General features: G+C 40.8%; 1 protein-coding gene across 1 annotated transcript in view; it reads left to right on the top strand.

The window, feature by feature from the left end:
• Positions 1–919: 919 nt before the first annotated feature.
• The window catches only part of LOC128513419 (macrophage mannose receptor 1-like), a 71,837-nt gene continuing 58,524 nt past the window's right edge, over positions 920–14,232 (top strand). Inside the window, exons 1-2 of the mRNA XM_053487171.1 lie at positions 920–964; positions 1,674–2,045. Coding sequence (XP_053343146.1) covers positions 928–964; positions 1,674–2,045 — 409 coding nt within the window. The 5' untranslated portion in view covers positions 920–927. The remainder of the gene's footprint in view (positions 965–1,673; positions 2,046–14,232) is intronic.

The raw sequence follows: 14,232 nt of genomic DNA, 5'->3' as shown, positions 1-14,232 counted from the left end.
CTGTTAAAACTAAAATAACGTGAACAGTGACGTCTTGTTCATATCTGTAGTTGTGTTGGATTAGAACAGCAAATCATACGAGTGACTGTATTTATAATAAATAAACCTAAACAGGAAGTGTGTGTGTGTGTGTGTGTGTGTGTGTGTGTGTGTGTGGAGTGTGTGTGTGTAGTGTGTGTGTGTGTGTGTGTGTGTGTGTGTGTGTGTGTGTGCTGTGTGTGGAGTGTGTGTGTGTGGTGTGTGTGTGTGTGCGTGCGTGTGTGGAGTGTGTGTGTGGAGTGTGTGTAGAGTGTGTGTGTGCGTGTGTGGAGTGTGTGTGTGGAGTGTGTGTAGAGTGTGTGTGTGTGTATAGGTGTGTGTGTGTATATAGGTGTGTGTGTGGCGCTGCATCAGGACCAGGCCGCTGGTGTTTATGATGAGATGTGAGTTTAATCATTAATCCTGCAGCGGCCATAACGCCTCTCACCCTGACGCAGGAGCACCTCAGCTCATTTACCTGAGCAAGCTTACAACTTTTCCCCTTTATTCTGTAAATGATTATCACATATTATCTCCTCAGCTCCTCTTCACCCTGAACACGTGATCATGTGTGTGTTAAAGGGGTTTGATGTGAACATTAAGACTCCATTCAGCAGCGAGCACCTCATCAGGTAAGACTGCAGCACTTTACCTGGATCTGTTCACCTCATCACTTTCTCATAGCACTGATTAGTTATTGGCAAATTCACACACTGCTTTTATCATTTACACTTCACACCACACAGCCAGCTGCTCTCACACACAAAGATCTTCTTCTGGACAAAAGGCGGCTTCATCATCATCATCATCATCGTCGTTATTATTATTATTATTGTTGTTGTTGTTGTTGTTTTATAGCTGATTTTTTTTGTTTTAATTTTTAGCAGATTTTAAACACAGGTCATCACCATGGTAACCGTCTCAGTCCTGCTCCTCCTGCTCTCAGGTAAACCTTCTTAAAATTTACTTCTAATTAATAAGCCTAAAATGTTTCGTTTATAATAATTGACGAAATATTAAAAGCTTTAAACAGTGTGTGTGTGTGTGTGTGTGTGTGTGTGTGTTTGAGTTAGAGAGCGGGAGGTGTTCATGGTGTGAAGATCCTGACATGCATTAATGATGTTATTCCCTGTTAGAGATCAGAAGTTATTGTTGTTGTGTTCATCAATGAAACTCACAGAAACAGTCAGTGGCATGATGATGTCATCAAAATATTTTTTATAAGTTTTTATAATGATTTAAACACTTCAGGTTATTGGGAAAGTATTGAAAACCAGTATAATGTCCAATTAGAGAGGGAGTGTGTGTGTGTGTGTGTGTGTGTGTGTGTGTGTGTGTGTGTGTGTGTGTGTGTGTGAGAAAGAAAAGTGTTCAAAAATGTATAGTTTCTCCTTATTTGTGTTTATTTTTATTTAAGTCTTTATTTAAAAAAAACAGTAGAGTGTGTTTATTTCTGATTAATGCACATTAAATATCCCATATTTGAGTATTTCTTTAATCCCTAAATATATGTGCGTGTGTGTGTGTGTGTGTGTGTGTGTGTGTGTGTGTGTGTGCGTGTGTGTCTGTGTGTGTGCACATTGTTGCAGCTGTCATGTGTTATGTACTCTGATGTTGGGTACAAGACATCTTATTCTCTGAAATCTCTTCCACAGTCTTTTCTCCTCCAGTCCACAACAACCTCACTACCTTCCATGTGATTCCTGATAAGATGAATCAGACTGATGCTCGAGCAGCTTGCAGAGGAAATTACACCGACCTCGTCACTGTGTACTCTGATGAAGACAACACTGAACTGTATAACCTGATGATGAAGGCTGGTGGTGGAGCAGGGAGATGGGATGGGGGATGGATCGGTCTCTATCGCGGTCAGTTCAGTGAGAAATGGTCTAATGGTGATCCTGTAACATTCAGTAATCTGACAGGGGATTGTGGGACATGGAGCTGCTGTGCTGCTATGAAGCCTGATGGTTCATGGGAAAGTCTTCACTGCACAGGGACAAGATACTTCATGTGCTATGAGCAAAGTAACTTGTTTAAATTCTACAAAATGCATTTTTACCACTAAGAGTTGTTTTAATAAATTAGAACTGTTTCACACCTACAGGTGACATTAAAGCTGAACCTAATTATCATCTAATCCTTGAGAATAAGACCTGGTTTGGTGCTCAGCGTTACTGCAGGGGGCGCTACACTGACCTGGTCAGCATCAGAGATCAGCAGCAAAATGAAGAGGTGAAGATTAAAGCATTAAACAGCAGCACGTCCTTCTGGATCGGCCTGCTGCGTGATGACTGGCAGTGGACTGATGGAGGAAACTCTGCTTACAGGAACTGGGGGAGTGGTCAACCTCAGCCATCACCCTATGACTGTGTACAGCTGATGGGAGGGACATGGTACTCAGCGCCATGCAGTAATGAACAATACCCTCTGTGTTACACCAACAGTAAGTGACGTCTCTATAAACAGTAAATCTGTCTCATCGCTCTTCTGTATGATGACTAGAACACAGCTGGTGTAAGTTTCTGTCTCTGATCTCACTCTAAACCATCCTCCTCCTTTTGGGTTTTTCTGTCTCTCTCAGGCTCCATCCATGTGAGTGCTGAGGCTCTGAGCTGGCAGGAAGCGCTGGGTTACTGTAATAAAGGGAACAGGGCTGGAATTCTCAACATCGATTCTGCAGCTGAACAGGAAGAGGTGGAGTCTGAGCTCAGGAGAAGGCGTGTCCCCCCGGGGTCTCTGTGGGTGGGGCTCGGACCGAACCGTCTCTCCGAGAGACAGACAGGACCTGGGCCGTCTCACTGCCCTGCTGACACACACACTGCAGAAGCAGCACCTGATTATGTGATGGACTCTGATAAACTTCGAGTCGTGTGTAAACTGAAATAAAAGGCGCTTCTCTCCATGTGGAAGAACAGAGCACTGCACAGTTTAGTGTTTTCCATTAATTATTAATTTATTCATTTGTTTTAACTTTAGCCTGATCTTTTTTATTTTTAAATGACATGAAATTGTAAAACAGTCATTTTAAAATAATAAAATAATAAAAATTGACTGTATAATCTCAGCATGTTTATTATTTCATTTCTGTCTCTGCATGTCATTGCTGCCTCGTTCACTGCAGTCTAATGGCTTTTATTATGAAAATCAGGTGACACCAGGGTTGATTGGGAATCTTTCATACCGCCTGATTTACTGGTGGGCTGACGTCCCTTGTTGCTGATACACTGTTTTTTTTATTGTTTGATTGTTTGGTTTTTAAGCCAATTGACAGTGAAATCACATGGCACCATAATGTCTTGCTTCGCCCTTTAGAAAATCTTTTTTGCGACACCCCTTTACCTCCTTCTCCATCTCTCATGTTATAATGGACAGACCTAAGTGGAAGCGCGGTGAAGAAAAGCTTACATGAGCAAAAGCTTAAAAGTCTGCAGGCAGATCTCACCAAATGTGAAGATTTCAGACGTGCTCAAAACATCAGAATACTGTGGAAGGTTATTTTTCCCCATAATTTAATTAAATAATTTTAACTAATATTTTCTAGATTGGTTACACACAAAGTGAAATATCTCAAGCCTATGCGGAAGGCCCGGGTTCGATTCCCAGACAGTGCCCAAACCACAGCCACTGGATGCAGTGCCGGTCCCAAGCCCGGATAAAATGGGAGGGTTTCCGGCGTAAAACCTGTGCCAAGTTGTAGTGCGGACTGGGTATTCCGCTGTGGCGACCCCTTGTCAGTAGCAGCCGAAAGACCAACAAAAAGAGCTTATATTGCATGAAAATAAAAATACATACAGTATCTCAAAATATTCCTTAAAAATGAATAGCAAAAAGTATTTACAGTACAAAACATTGTTACAGAAACATTGAAGTCTGTTCATTTATTCACTCTATGCTTTCTGCACTGTACACAATTTTTGATTGATCTTATCAAATATTTGATTTTGAGGTTGTTTTTTTTCCCCCCTCATTGTCCACCATGATTGTTCACGCCCCCTGCTTCCACAACAATAATTTATTAATAAAATAAACACATTTAATCTGAACACAGTTGTGGAGAGAAGAGATATTTCTCGATGTTCTGTAAGAAACATGACCAGGTGTCCTGAAATGATTCATTGTTGTGGATTAAGATTTAGAATCTGTCCAGGGTAGAGCGCTCTGCCAGGAGGTTACACCAGAGTTTAGAGATATTTGTTTGTGTGTGTGTGTGTGTGTGTGTGTGTGTGTGTTCTTTCCAGTGCAATGGTTTCATTTTTAACAATAATTAGTGATATCTCTCTCTCTCTCTCTCTCTCTCTCTCTCATCCAGCATCTGTGATGTCGTCATCAGTAACGAGGGCCGAGACAAGGTGTAGTGCGCTCAGGTCTCCTGTCGATCCTCCACACCATCACGTCCTCAGTCACGCTGCTCTGGAGGTCATGTCACCTGACAGACAGCTCAGAGCGAACAGCGCCACCTGCAGCTCGAAAACCTTAGAGACACACCTTTTTTATGTGCTTTTTCTCTAAATTGTTATTTTTAAATTTGCATGTTTCATTATTTTGCTTCCCTGTTCTGTACTGATTTTAAAAAGTGTGAATAAGGATGAGAGGAGGAAAAAGCACCTGCCTCGACTCACCCATCACCTCTCTCGCTCTTTCTTCCTCTCCTCTCTGTCCTTCGGTCCTAAACTTTAAACACCTCTGTGATGTGATCAGAGAATAAAGTGGACCAGAAGTCTTGTAGTTCCTCCTAGTGGTGAAAAAATAAAAAAACAGTGTGTGTGTGTGTGTGGTGACATTTAATGGAAACAATAATTGTTACATTTTGTGGAAAAGGTTATGGTATATAAATAAATATAAGAGAAGGTTGAATTTTCATCTCAAAAGTAGTAAAAATGTGACTTTTAAATTTTACTCCAATAATTGCCACAGAGAGAGAGAGAGAGAGAGAGTGACAGTGAGTGAGATTAAGACTTGAATTTTAAGTGCCTTTTATTTTGAACATTTATGGCATGTCTACCTTATTAATGCACAAATAATTAAATAAATAAATGAAATTACTTTTCACATGAGTAGATATAGTTAAGTTAAAAATCTAATGATCAAAAATCTAATCACTCATGAGCCAGTGTTGCAACGAGACAAGGGAAATAATCACCAACACCAAGTCATAGTTAGCAAAAATAAAGGGATTTTCTTATTTGTATTTGACCAAATACTCCAACAAATAAAAGTTTCAATATAAATGATTCACAAAATACAATTTTTTGTTTTGATTTGGGAAATGTTGAAATAAAATTACCTCTAATTCAATTGACTCTTAAATTATTTTTCTTTAGAAAATGTGTCCTGTCTTTAGCAACAATGTCCACACAAAACGGTCCTACCACTCTGATGGTATATAAATAAATATAAGAGAATGTTGATGATTTACAACAATTTTCCCAGTTCAGAAATGGTCTGGCTCGCCTTACTGCATGAAGAGAGCTGTATACGGACAAATATGGTATGGGAAATCCCCGCAAAACTTTAAGTTTGCCAGATGTATGAGGCAGAGTGCTTGGAAAGGTAGAATGCAAAGGAAATTTTGTGAAATGACCAGATACCTCATGTATGTGGATATATACGGGAATCTGTGAAACGTTCCAGAAATCCCCACAGCTAGCAGTTAGAGGTGATGGCTGAGAGGTGTAAAGGCCTTTTCTATGTTAATGACTAGCAGGAAGAGGTGCTGTCCTTCTTATCATAGCCGGGTGGGGGGGATTAGCCATGGTGTGCCTTTGTCTCTTCAGTTTGAGGGTTTAAAGGAGAACGTAAGCTGCACACACACTGCTCTCCTCAAAGAGGTTATCCAGTGTTTTGATGCATTTGAGCACAAGTTTGATGAGAGAAGACCGCAGGAAGAGTCAAGCCATGTGCATAAAAGAGTTAAGAGGGCGCATAACGTGGGCATTGCGGTAAGTTGACCTTTATGTTACCTGACAATACAATAGTAAATTATACCTTGCCAAGTTGGCTTAAGCATTTAGCTACACATTTACTTTTTGTTACTTGCATTGTCCAGCATATTTAAATTATACAATGTTGCTTATAAATGTATGTATTAAAGCGGTTTTAATTCAACATTACAGGAAGCTGTAAGGTGCCTCCAGAATTACAGAATTAGAATTACTATCTACATACCTGCCCAATAACCAATCAAGTCACTTAGTTATAAGGGCTTGGGTCGGACTAAATAAAAAGTAGTTACTGTGTAATTTACCAACAGATGTCAGGGTTTTGAGTGTTTTTTTTTTTTTTTTTTTTTTTAAACAACCAATCAATGTTGAGGTAAGAAACTACTGTAATAGGTAATGGCAGAGTTGGGCAAAGGTGTAAAATGCAAATGGAGCTTGAGGTGTGAATGTCTCCTGACAAAATTCTTGAGTGGATTATTTGCCATGGCAACAAATGGATGTACCATGGAAGGATTCCTCAGCAAGATGCATCTGAATTCAATCCATAAGTATCCTAGGTTGGTGGAATTTGATGTATACGCTCAGTGGTACTAGTAGATACTTCCAAAAATCAGTGGTGTATTCAGGAGTTTCCTAGTACAGATACACCTCTTTTCATGCACTACCAGTTCCTACCAACGTTGTAGATATCAGTTAGAATAAATCCTCATGCACCACAGAAAGGCCGTTTTACACAGATTTCACCAGATGCAATTGCCCAGCTCCTCGGTTACTTTATGAAAATCTTTTTTGTCTTTCGGCTGTCCCCTCTCAGGGGTCGCCACAGCGAATCATCTGCCTCCATCTAACCCTATCCTCTGCATCCTCTTCTCTCACACCAACTAACTTCATGTCCTCTCTCACTGCATTCATAAATCTCCTCTTTGGTCAAATTCAAATCAAATTCAAATTTTATTTGTCACATACACAGTCATACACAGTACGAAATGTAGTGAAATACTTACACGACTGCCAGTGACCTTGAAAAGAGAATTAAAGCTTATATAAGTAATAAATATGAATAAAAGAAATACGATAGAAAATTAAATAAAAATAAAATAAAATAAAAAATTAACTAGGAAAAATAGAACTAAAAATAGAAACTGAAAATAGAAATATGCTGTACGAAAATAGAAATATACTGTACAAATAGAAAATATAATAGTGTGCAAATATGCATAGAAAAAGTGTCTTTGTGCAATGGTTATTAAAGTGTCTTTGTGCAATGGTCCAGAATGTAAACGTAAACATGTAGTGTAGATGTGAAGGTAGATGTGTGTTGAATTGTCCAGTGTCCATGGATGTAAAAAGATTGATTGATAGATTGTGAAAAGATTGTGTTATTTCTGCATAGTGGTGTGGTTGAAAGACCCTATCGCCTGCGTGAAGAAGCTCCTCCTCAGTCTCTCTGTGTTGGCCCTCAGGGAGTGGAATCGCTTCCCAGACTGCAACAGAGTGAACAGTCCATTGTTGGGGTGGCTGAGGTCCTTCACGACCTTTCTGGCCTTGGTCCAGCACCGCTTGGTGTAGATTAAGTGCAGGTCAGGGAGCTCGATGCGGATGATCGCACCACCCTCTGTAGAGCTCGTCTGTCCTGCATGGTGCTGTTCCCGAACCAGGTCGTGATGTTTCCCGTCAGGATGCTCTCTATGGAGCAGGAGTAGAAATTCCTGAGCACCTTGGAGGGCAGTCTAAAGTCTCTTAAGCGTCTGAGGTGGTAGAGACGCTGCCGGGCCTTTTTTACCACGGTGTTGATGTGACAGGACCATGCCAGGTCCTGCGTGATGTGAACACCGAGGTATCTGAAGCTGTCCACTCTCTCCACTGGGCTCCTGTTGATGATGGGGGTCTGGTAGTTCCTAACCTGCTTTGTACTGAAGTCCACTATCAGCTCCTTTGTCTTGCTGACGTTCAGGAGGAGATTGTTTCTCTGGCACCAGTTCTCCAGAATTCCAACCTCCTCCAGGTAGGCCGTCCCATCGTTGTTGGTGATCAGGCCCACCACGAGTTTGTCGTCAGCAAACTTGATGACGGTGGCGGAGTCGGTAGTGGCCACGCAGTCATAGGTGTACAGAGAGTACAGCAGGGGGCTTAGAACACAACCCTGGGGGGCTCCAGTACTGAGAGTGATGGAGGCTGAGACATGTCCGCCCATCCTTACTGCCTGTGGTCTGCCAGTCAGAAAATTGGAGATCCACTGACACATGGATGAGCTAAGTCCCAGGTGCTCCAGCTTGGTGGTAAGTGTGGAGGAAATTATGGTATTAAATGCAGAGCTGTAGTCGATGAAGAGCATTTTCACATAATTCCCCCTCCGAGTGTTCAGGTGAGTGAGAGATGTGTGGAGGAGATGTAAGATTGCATCGTCCGTGGAACGGTTTGGACGGTATGCAAACTGTAGTGGGTCGAGTGTGTCTGGTAGTGAAGAAATGATGAAGTCTCTGACCAGGCGTTCAAAGCACTTCATCACTACTGAGGTGAGGGCTACAGGGCGATAATCATTGAGGGAAGCAGGATGAGGTTTCTTTGGGACAGGAACAATGATGGACTCTTTGAAGCATGTGGGGATTACCGACTGAGATAAAGAGATGTTGAATATCTCAGTGAACACAGGTACTAGCTGGTCTGCGCAGGCTCTGAGGATACGACCTGAGATGCTGTCTGGTCCTGCTGCTTTCCTGGTGTTCACTCTCTTGAAGGCTCTCCTCACGTCATGCTTGGTGATGATGAACGCGTTTTCGGTGCTGGCAGTGTCTTCCTGTCTGCAACCGTTAGCGCCGCTAGCATTAGCATCGCTAGTGTCTTTAGCTGCAGCCTCTAAGCGAACATAGAAAGTGTTCAGCTCGCCTTGGTTGCTTTATAATCCGTAATTGTCCTTAATCCCTGCCACAGGCTCCTAGAGTCACTCTGTTGGAGTTGTGACTCTAGTTTTCTCCCGTAGCGCTGCTTCGCCTCTTTTACCGCCTTCTGGACGCTGTATGACGCAGCCTTGTCTGGTTCCATGTCCCCCGACGCGAGTCCCGTGTTGTAGGCAGCGGTGCGAGATCTCTTTTTTTCCACGGTATCATCCGCTAGTTTCCCGATAAATCCCACAACCGCTTCCGTAAACACGCTGACGTCATCGGAGCTGTTCCTGAACATGTCCCAGTCTGCGTCATCGAGTGCGTCCTGTAACGCGGCCACCGATTGGTCCGTCCAGCGCGCGACCTCCCTCTGAACCAGAACTTCCTGTTTCAGCCTTTGTTTGTATTTTGGCATGAGGAAGATGGCGCCGTGGTCGGATTTACCAAACGGTGGGCAAGATTGTGCCTTGTAGCCATCCTTGACCGTTGTATAACAATGATCCAGTGTCCTTTCGCCCCTGGTGGGGCAGGTGATATGCTGATAAAAGTTCGCGCTGTTGCACCAGCTACTGTTCACCATTAAACACACGCCGCCTCTCCTTGACTTCCCCGAGTCCCGTGTCCTGTCCATGCGGTGAACCGAGAAGAACTCGGCCGGCTGGATGGCGTGGTCCGGCACCGCTGGGTTTAGCCATGTCTCGGTGAAGCAGAGGAGATTGCAGTCCCGTATGTCTCTCTGGAACTTTACCCTGGCCCTGAGGTCATCGAGCTTGTTCTCCAGTGACTGGACGTTGGCGAGCAGGATGCTAGAGGTGTGCGGTGTGCACGGGCTCTCAGCCTGTTCCTGACGCCGACTCGTTTCCCTCGGGGCCGCCGCTTCGCGTCGCGTCCTTTGTTCTCCCTCAGGATCTCACTCGGCCAGCTCGGATCCGGAGTTAGAAACGTCGAATTGTGAGTACATTGTTTACCAATAGAAACAAGAGTGTCTCTATCATAACTAATGTACTCCATGGTGGTAATTTGACTGGTTTTAAAACGCTAAAAACTAACTTAAAGAACAAAAACAAAGAAAAGGTGGTTGGAGCAGTCGTGACGGCAGCTGACCTCACCGGCGCCATCTTGGAACTGAAGACCAGAGGAACCAACATCTTGGTCTTCCTCTAGACCATGGGCGTAAATCCCGGGGGGGACGGAGGGGACATGTCCCCCCCCAATCTGAGGGTTGTACCCACCCCCCCAAAAAAAATTGCACTCTCTATTGTGAAAAATATATGTATGTACTGTATACCTAAGATAATTGTGTAAGTAGAAAAAAAAAACGCAAAAAGTGCATTTAGAAACAGTTGAACTTTTCGATTACTTTATGAAAATAATACAGCTTAATAAACAACTTTCTCCTCCATGACAACAATTTAAATCTCAAGTGTTATGTTTAATCCGTTTCTTACTAATTCAAAACTACACATATTTATATATACATGTTTAAAATGTGATGTGTTCTGATATCTAATGATGTCTAATGTGATATTTAATTCCTCAATGTAAAATGAGTGTGTGTACACAGACAAACAAATCTTAATAATCCTCTCTAGACTGGATAGGCTGATTTAATTTTACTGTAATAAGTCAGAAAAGAGCTCCAATAACTGATAGTATATAAGACCAGAGAGTAGAATAAAATAACTTCAAATCAAATATAATTAAAGAGGGCGAATAGAGGTCTCGAACACTTTACATACTGTACATACACCTATAAAACCTTAAGTTTATAAGTCCTCTGGTATAACATTAAAATTAACAGATCGTTTTCCACACAGCATAAAATGTCTCCGTGTCCCCAAACCCTATTAAAATCCTGCAGTTTGTTTGTCATTTTTGCTTTGAGAAATTAGATTTTAAGTCAGACTTACAGTATGAAAGAGTATTAAACATGAGCTCTGGGTTCAGGGCGCCACTGAGTATTTTGTGTAAACCATGGAGCCAGTTTTGCCCAGACTATTAGAAAAAAAAATTGTTTTTTTGCATCTGAGTATTTTGGTACAAGAATGAACTGTAAGCTCTCTGTTAAGATTTGATGAAACCTTGCTGTCCATTCTCTTAAAGTGTTAAACATTAGCCCTAACCTCTTACATCTTAAAAAGAGATGATCTAAAGTTTCCTCCCTCCCACAGGCGGGGCTGTTGTAGCTATGGTGGAGTTGATGTGTGCTATATGTCTGTTTGTGGTCACGGCTCCTCGCGTGATCTTCCACTGCAGATGGGCTGTACGCTCCTCCACAGGGGGTTTGTACAGGGACCCCCAGCTGCCTCGTGGGGAAGAGCCCAGTGCCAGCAGATCCGACCACCTTAATTCCTTCACCCCAGCCAGAGAGTTCTGATGGGTGACCTTCATGCTGACTGTGTACAAGACCTTGAAAGGTAGTATTCTTTCGTTCACTTCTGGTTGTTCTGCGGCTGCAAGGATGGAGAGAGGAGGGAAAGGTTGCCAGTCACTTCCAGAACCCCGTTCTAATACTTAAACTCTGGAGGCAGCACTAGAATCACCTCTCTCAACATTCCCTGCAGCAGTTGATTGGGCTGGATTTTTGTCTTTTTCCAAAGTGAAGAGAAAGATTTTCATTTTTGGCCTGTCCAGCTCTTTGAAGGTGAATTTCTTGACATCACGATTTTTAGCTGGAATCAGTGGGTTTCTGAATAATGGTTAGTGGTTTACAAAGTAGCATGGTTGCTTTTCTGTTCTGTTTATTCTTAAAGGAAAAAACAGACTTTTAAAACTGACTGATAAAACATTGTCATCCTCGATATGTTAATCTCATTTAAGTTCATTATGAATAAGTGTTTGTCATATTTCAATTACTCCTGCAAAGTACTTCTATACTTTGCAGGAGTAGAGTTTTTGTGCTGTCTGAAGACGAAAGGTTTTTTGGAAGCAGTGATAAAACTTCCAACTTCTGGGTGTAACTTGTGGGTAATTTCTGTTTATAGACCAGTTAAAAACCCTTATGCAAGTCTGCTCCCAATATTTCCCAAAACCGTTTGTAAAATTCAGCTGGGAGTCCATCAATCCCGGTGCTCGTCCAGTAGATAGCTTCTGTACTGCAGTAGCTGTTTCCTGAGTTTCAATGTCCATGTCTAATGCTCTAACGTCACCTGTGCTTTTGTCCATTTCCTTTCATTGTTGTCCCCACCTGCTCCTGCACCTTGATTAAACTGTGTACTTCCAGTAAACCTGCTCTGTTGTGTTGTTGTATTGTTGTGGTGTTGTGTTACTGTGTTGTTATTGTGTTGTTTAGCTCTGCCCGAGGTCGGTCAGACCAAGAGAATGACTTGAAATTGTTTGTTTACTTTAAAGTGGAAAACTAGAAAATTAAATGAAAACATGAAATTAAATAGCAAAAGAACACAGATAATATAAAATAATGCTTCTCCTTTAAGACTAAGTTTGAGCTCCTTTGTAGCTAGTTAATCTAGATATTTCTACTGCACTATTTTATTCCTTTAATAGTTAACTTGCTCTAATTTTAGAATTATTACCCTTCAATGCCTGTTTATTTCTTATTAATTTACATTATTTTTCTATTTTAATCTTATAATAACTCTTTTTGGAGCTTTTCTTTTGGTTACTGGTCTCGTTTGAATTAAATCCGTGACCCACAAATTACAACAATTTTACAGTAAAGTCAATCTGAACTGAGAAATAATCAACTAACCATGATAATACAAACACTCAATAACAATTGTAATATGGAAAAAAAATCTTGGTCCATAAAATAAATGTAAACATGAAAGGATAAAACAAAAGAAAAATGTCTTCTTACTCTAAATGACGAATCCAATGAGCACAAGAGTCTTTGTGTAGTGTGAATTCTTGTAGTCAAATGTTCAGTAGTGCAAAATGTCAAACAGGACAATGATCAGCATGAGGTAGTTTCGTGAAAAAACACTACAGGGAAAAAGTGGATAAATTCCTTTTGTGCTAATGGATGATCTCCAAACACTTGATAAATCGCAGGATTATCTTCTAATTGTCCTTTTCAAGATTCTCTAATTGGGTGGCTCGCCATCTCAGGATAACATCTCAACTCTATGAAGGCAGATCGGTCTCATAAATAATACAAAAGACATGATGTTCACGTGCGTAACCCAATTCACGTGCACAAAAAAATATATGTATTAATATACACAAAAAATATACACAAAAAACACATTTACATGCATAAAAAAATACATATTTATAATATACAATTCACATATGTACAACTGTCTAAAAAATGTTTCATGTTTAAAATCTATGAGTGCATCATGGACTGTGAATGTGAAAATTTATTTACGTGTGTGAATATCGCTGGATTTGTGTGTGTGTATTTTGTGTGCTCCAACGTGCCAACAAAGTCTCAAAAATACGCCACTCGTTTCTCTAGTGGAGTTTGGTGTTCCACAGGGTTCAGTTTTAGGTCCACTTTTTTTTTTCCCTTTACATGCTTCCTCTGGGCAACATAATCAGTAAGCATGGTATTAGTTTTTACTGTTATGCTGACGACACAGTTATGTCTCAGCAAAACCTGATGAGATAAACCAGCATACTAAAGTTGAGCAATGTGTGCAGGACATAAGAAATTGGATGCTAATTAACTTCCTTCTGCTTAATCCAGATAAGACAGAAGTTCTAGTCATAGGACCGCGTACAGCTAGAAGTAAGATTCTAGATTACTCTGTAACTTTAGATGGCCTTTCTGTTCCATCAAGTGCAACAGTAAAAGACCTCGATGTGATTATAGATTCCAGCCTTTCATTTGAAGCTCATGTGGATAATATTACCAGGATAGCATTCTTTCACCTCAGAAATATTGCCAAGATAAGAAATATATTGTCGCTAAACGATGCAAAAAAACTAGTTTATGCTTTTATCACCTCTAGGTTGGACTATTGTAATGCCTTACTGTCTGGTTGTTCATCTCAGTGCATAAACAAGCTTCAGCTTGTCCAGAATGCAGCAGCAAGAGTCCTCACTAGAACCAGAAAATACAAGCACATCACACCTATATTATTCTCACTTCATTGGCTCCCTGTGAAATTTTCACATTGATTTTAAAATACTACTTTTGACATATAAAGCATTAAATGGTCTCGCACCGCAGTATTCAATTCAATTTTATTATATGGCGCTTTTAACAATGGTCATTGTCTCAAAGCAGCTTCACAAAAATGAAAGAAATTCATAAAAAAATAATAATTGATAAAAAAAAAAATATATATATATATATATAATAAAAGAATAATAATAATAATAATAATAATAATAATAATAAATTGTGTATGTGTGAGAAAAATGTTTCTAGATAATAATGAGATGAATGAATGAAATTTCTCTGATGAGCAAACCAAGGGTGA

The sequence above is a fragment of the Clarias gariepinus genome, chromosome 25 (genome assembly GCF_024256425.1).
Source record: "Clarias gariepinus isolate MV-2021 ecotype Netherlands chromosome 25, CGAR_prim_01v2, whole genome shotgun sequence".
Lineage (NCBI taxonomy): Eukaryota > Metazoa > Chordata > Actinopteri > Siluriformes > Clariidae > Clarias > Clarias gariepinus.
The sequence above is the reverse complement of the archived record's forward strand: the minus strand, read 5'-3'. Positions and strand labels throughout refer to the sequence as shown.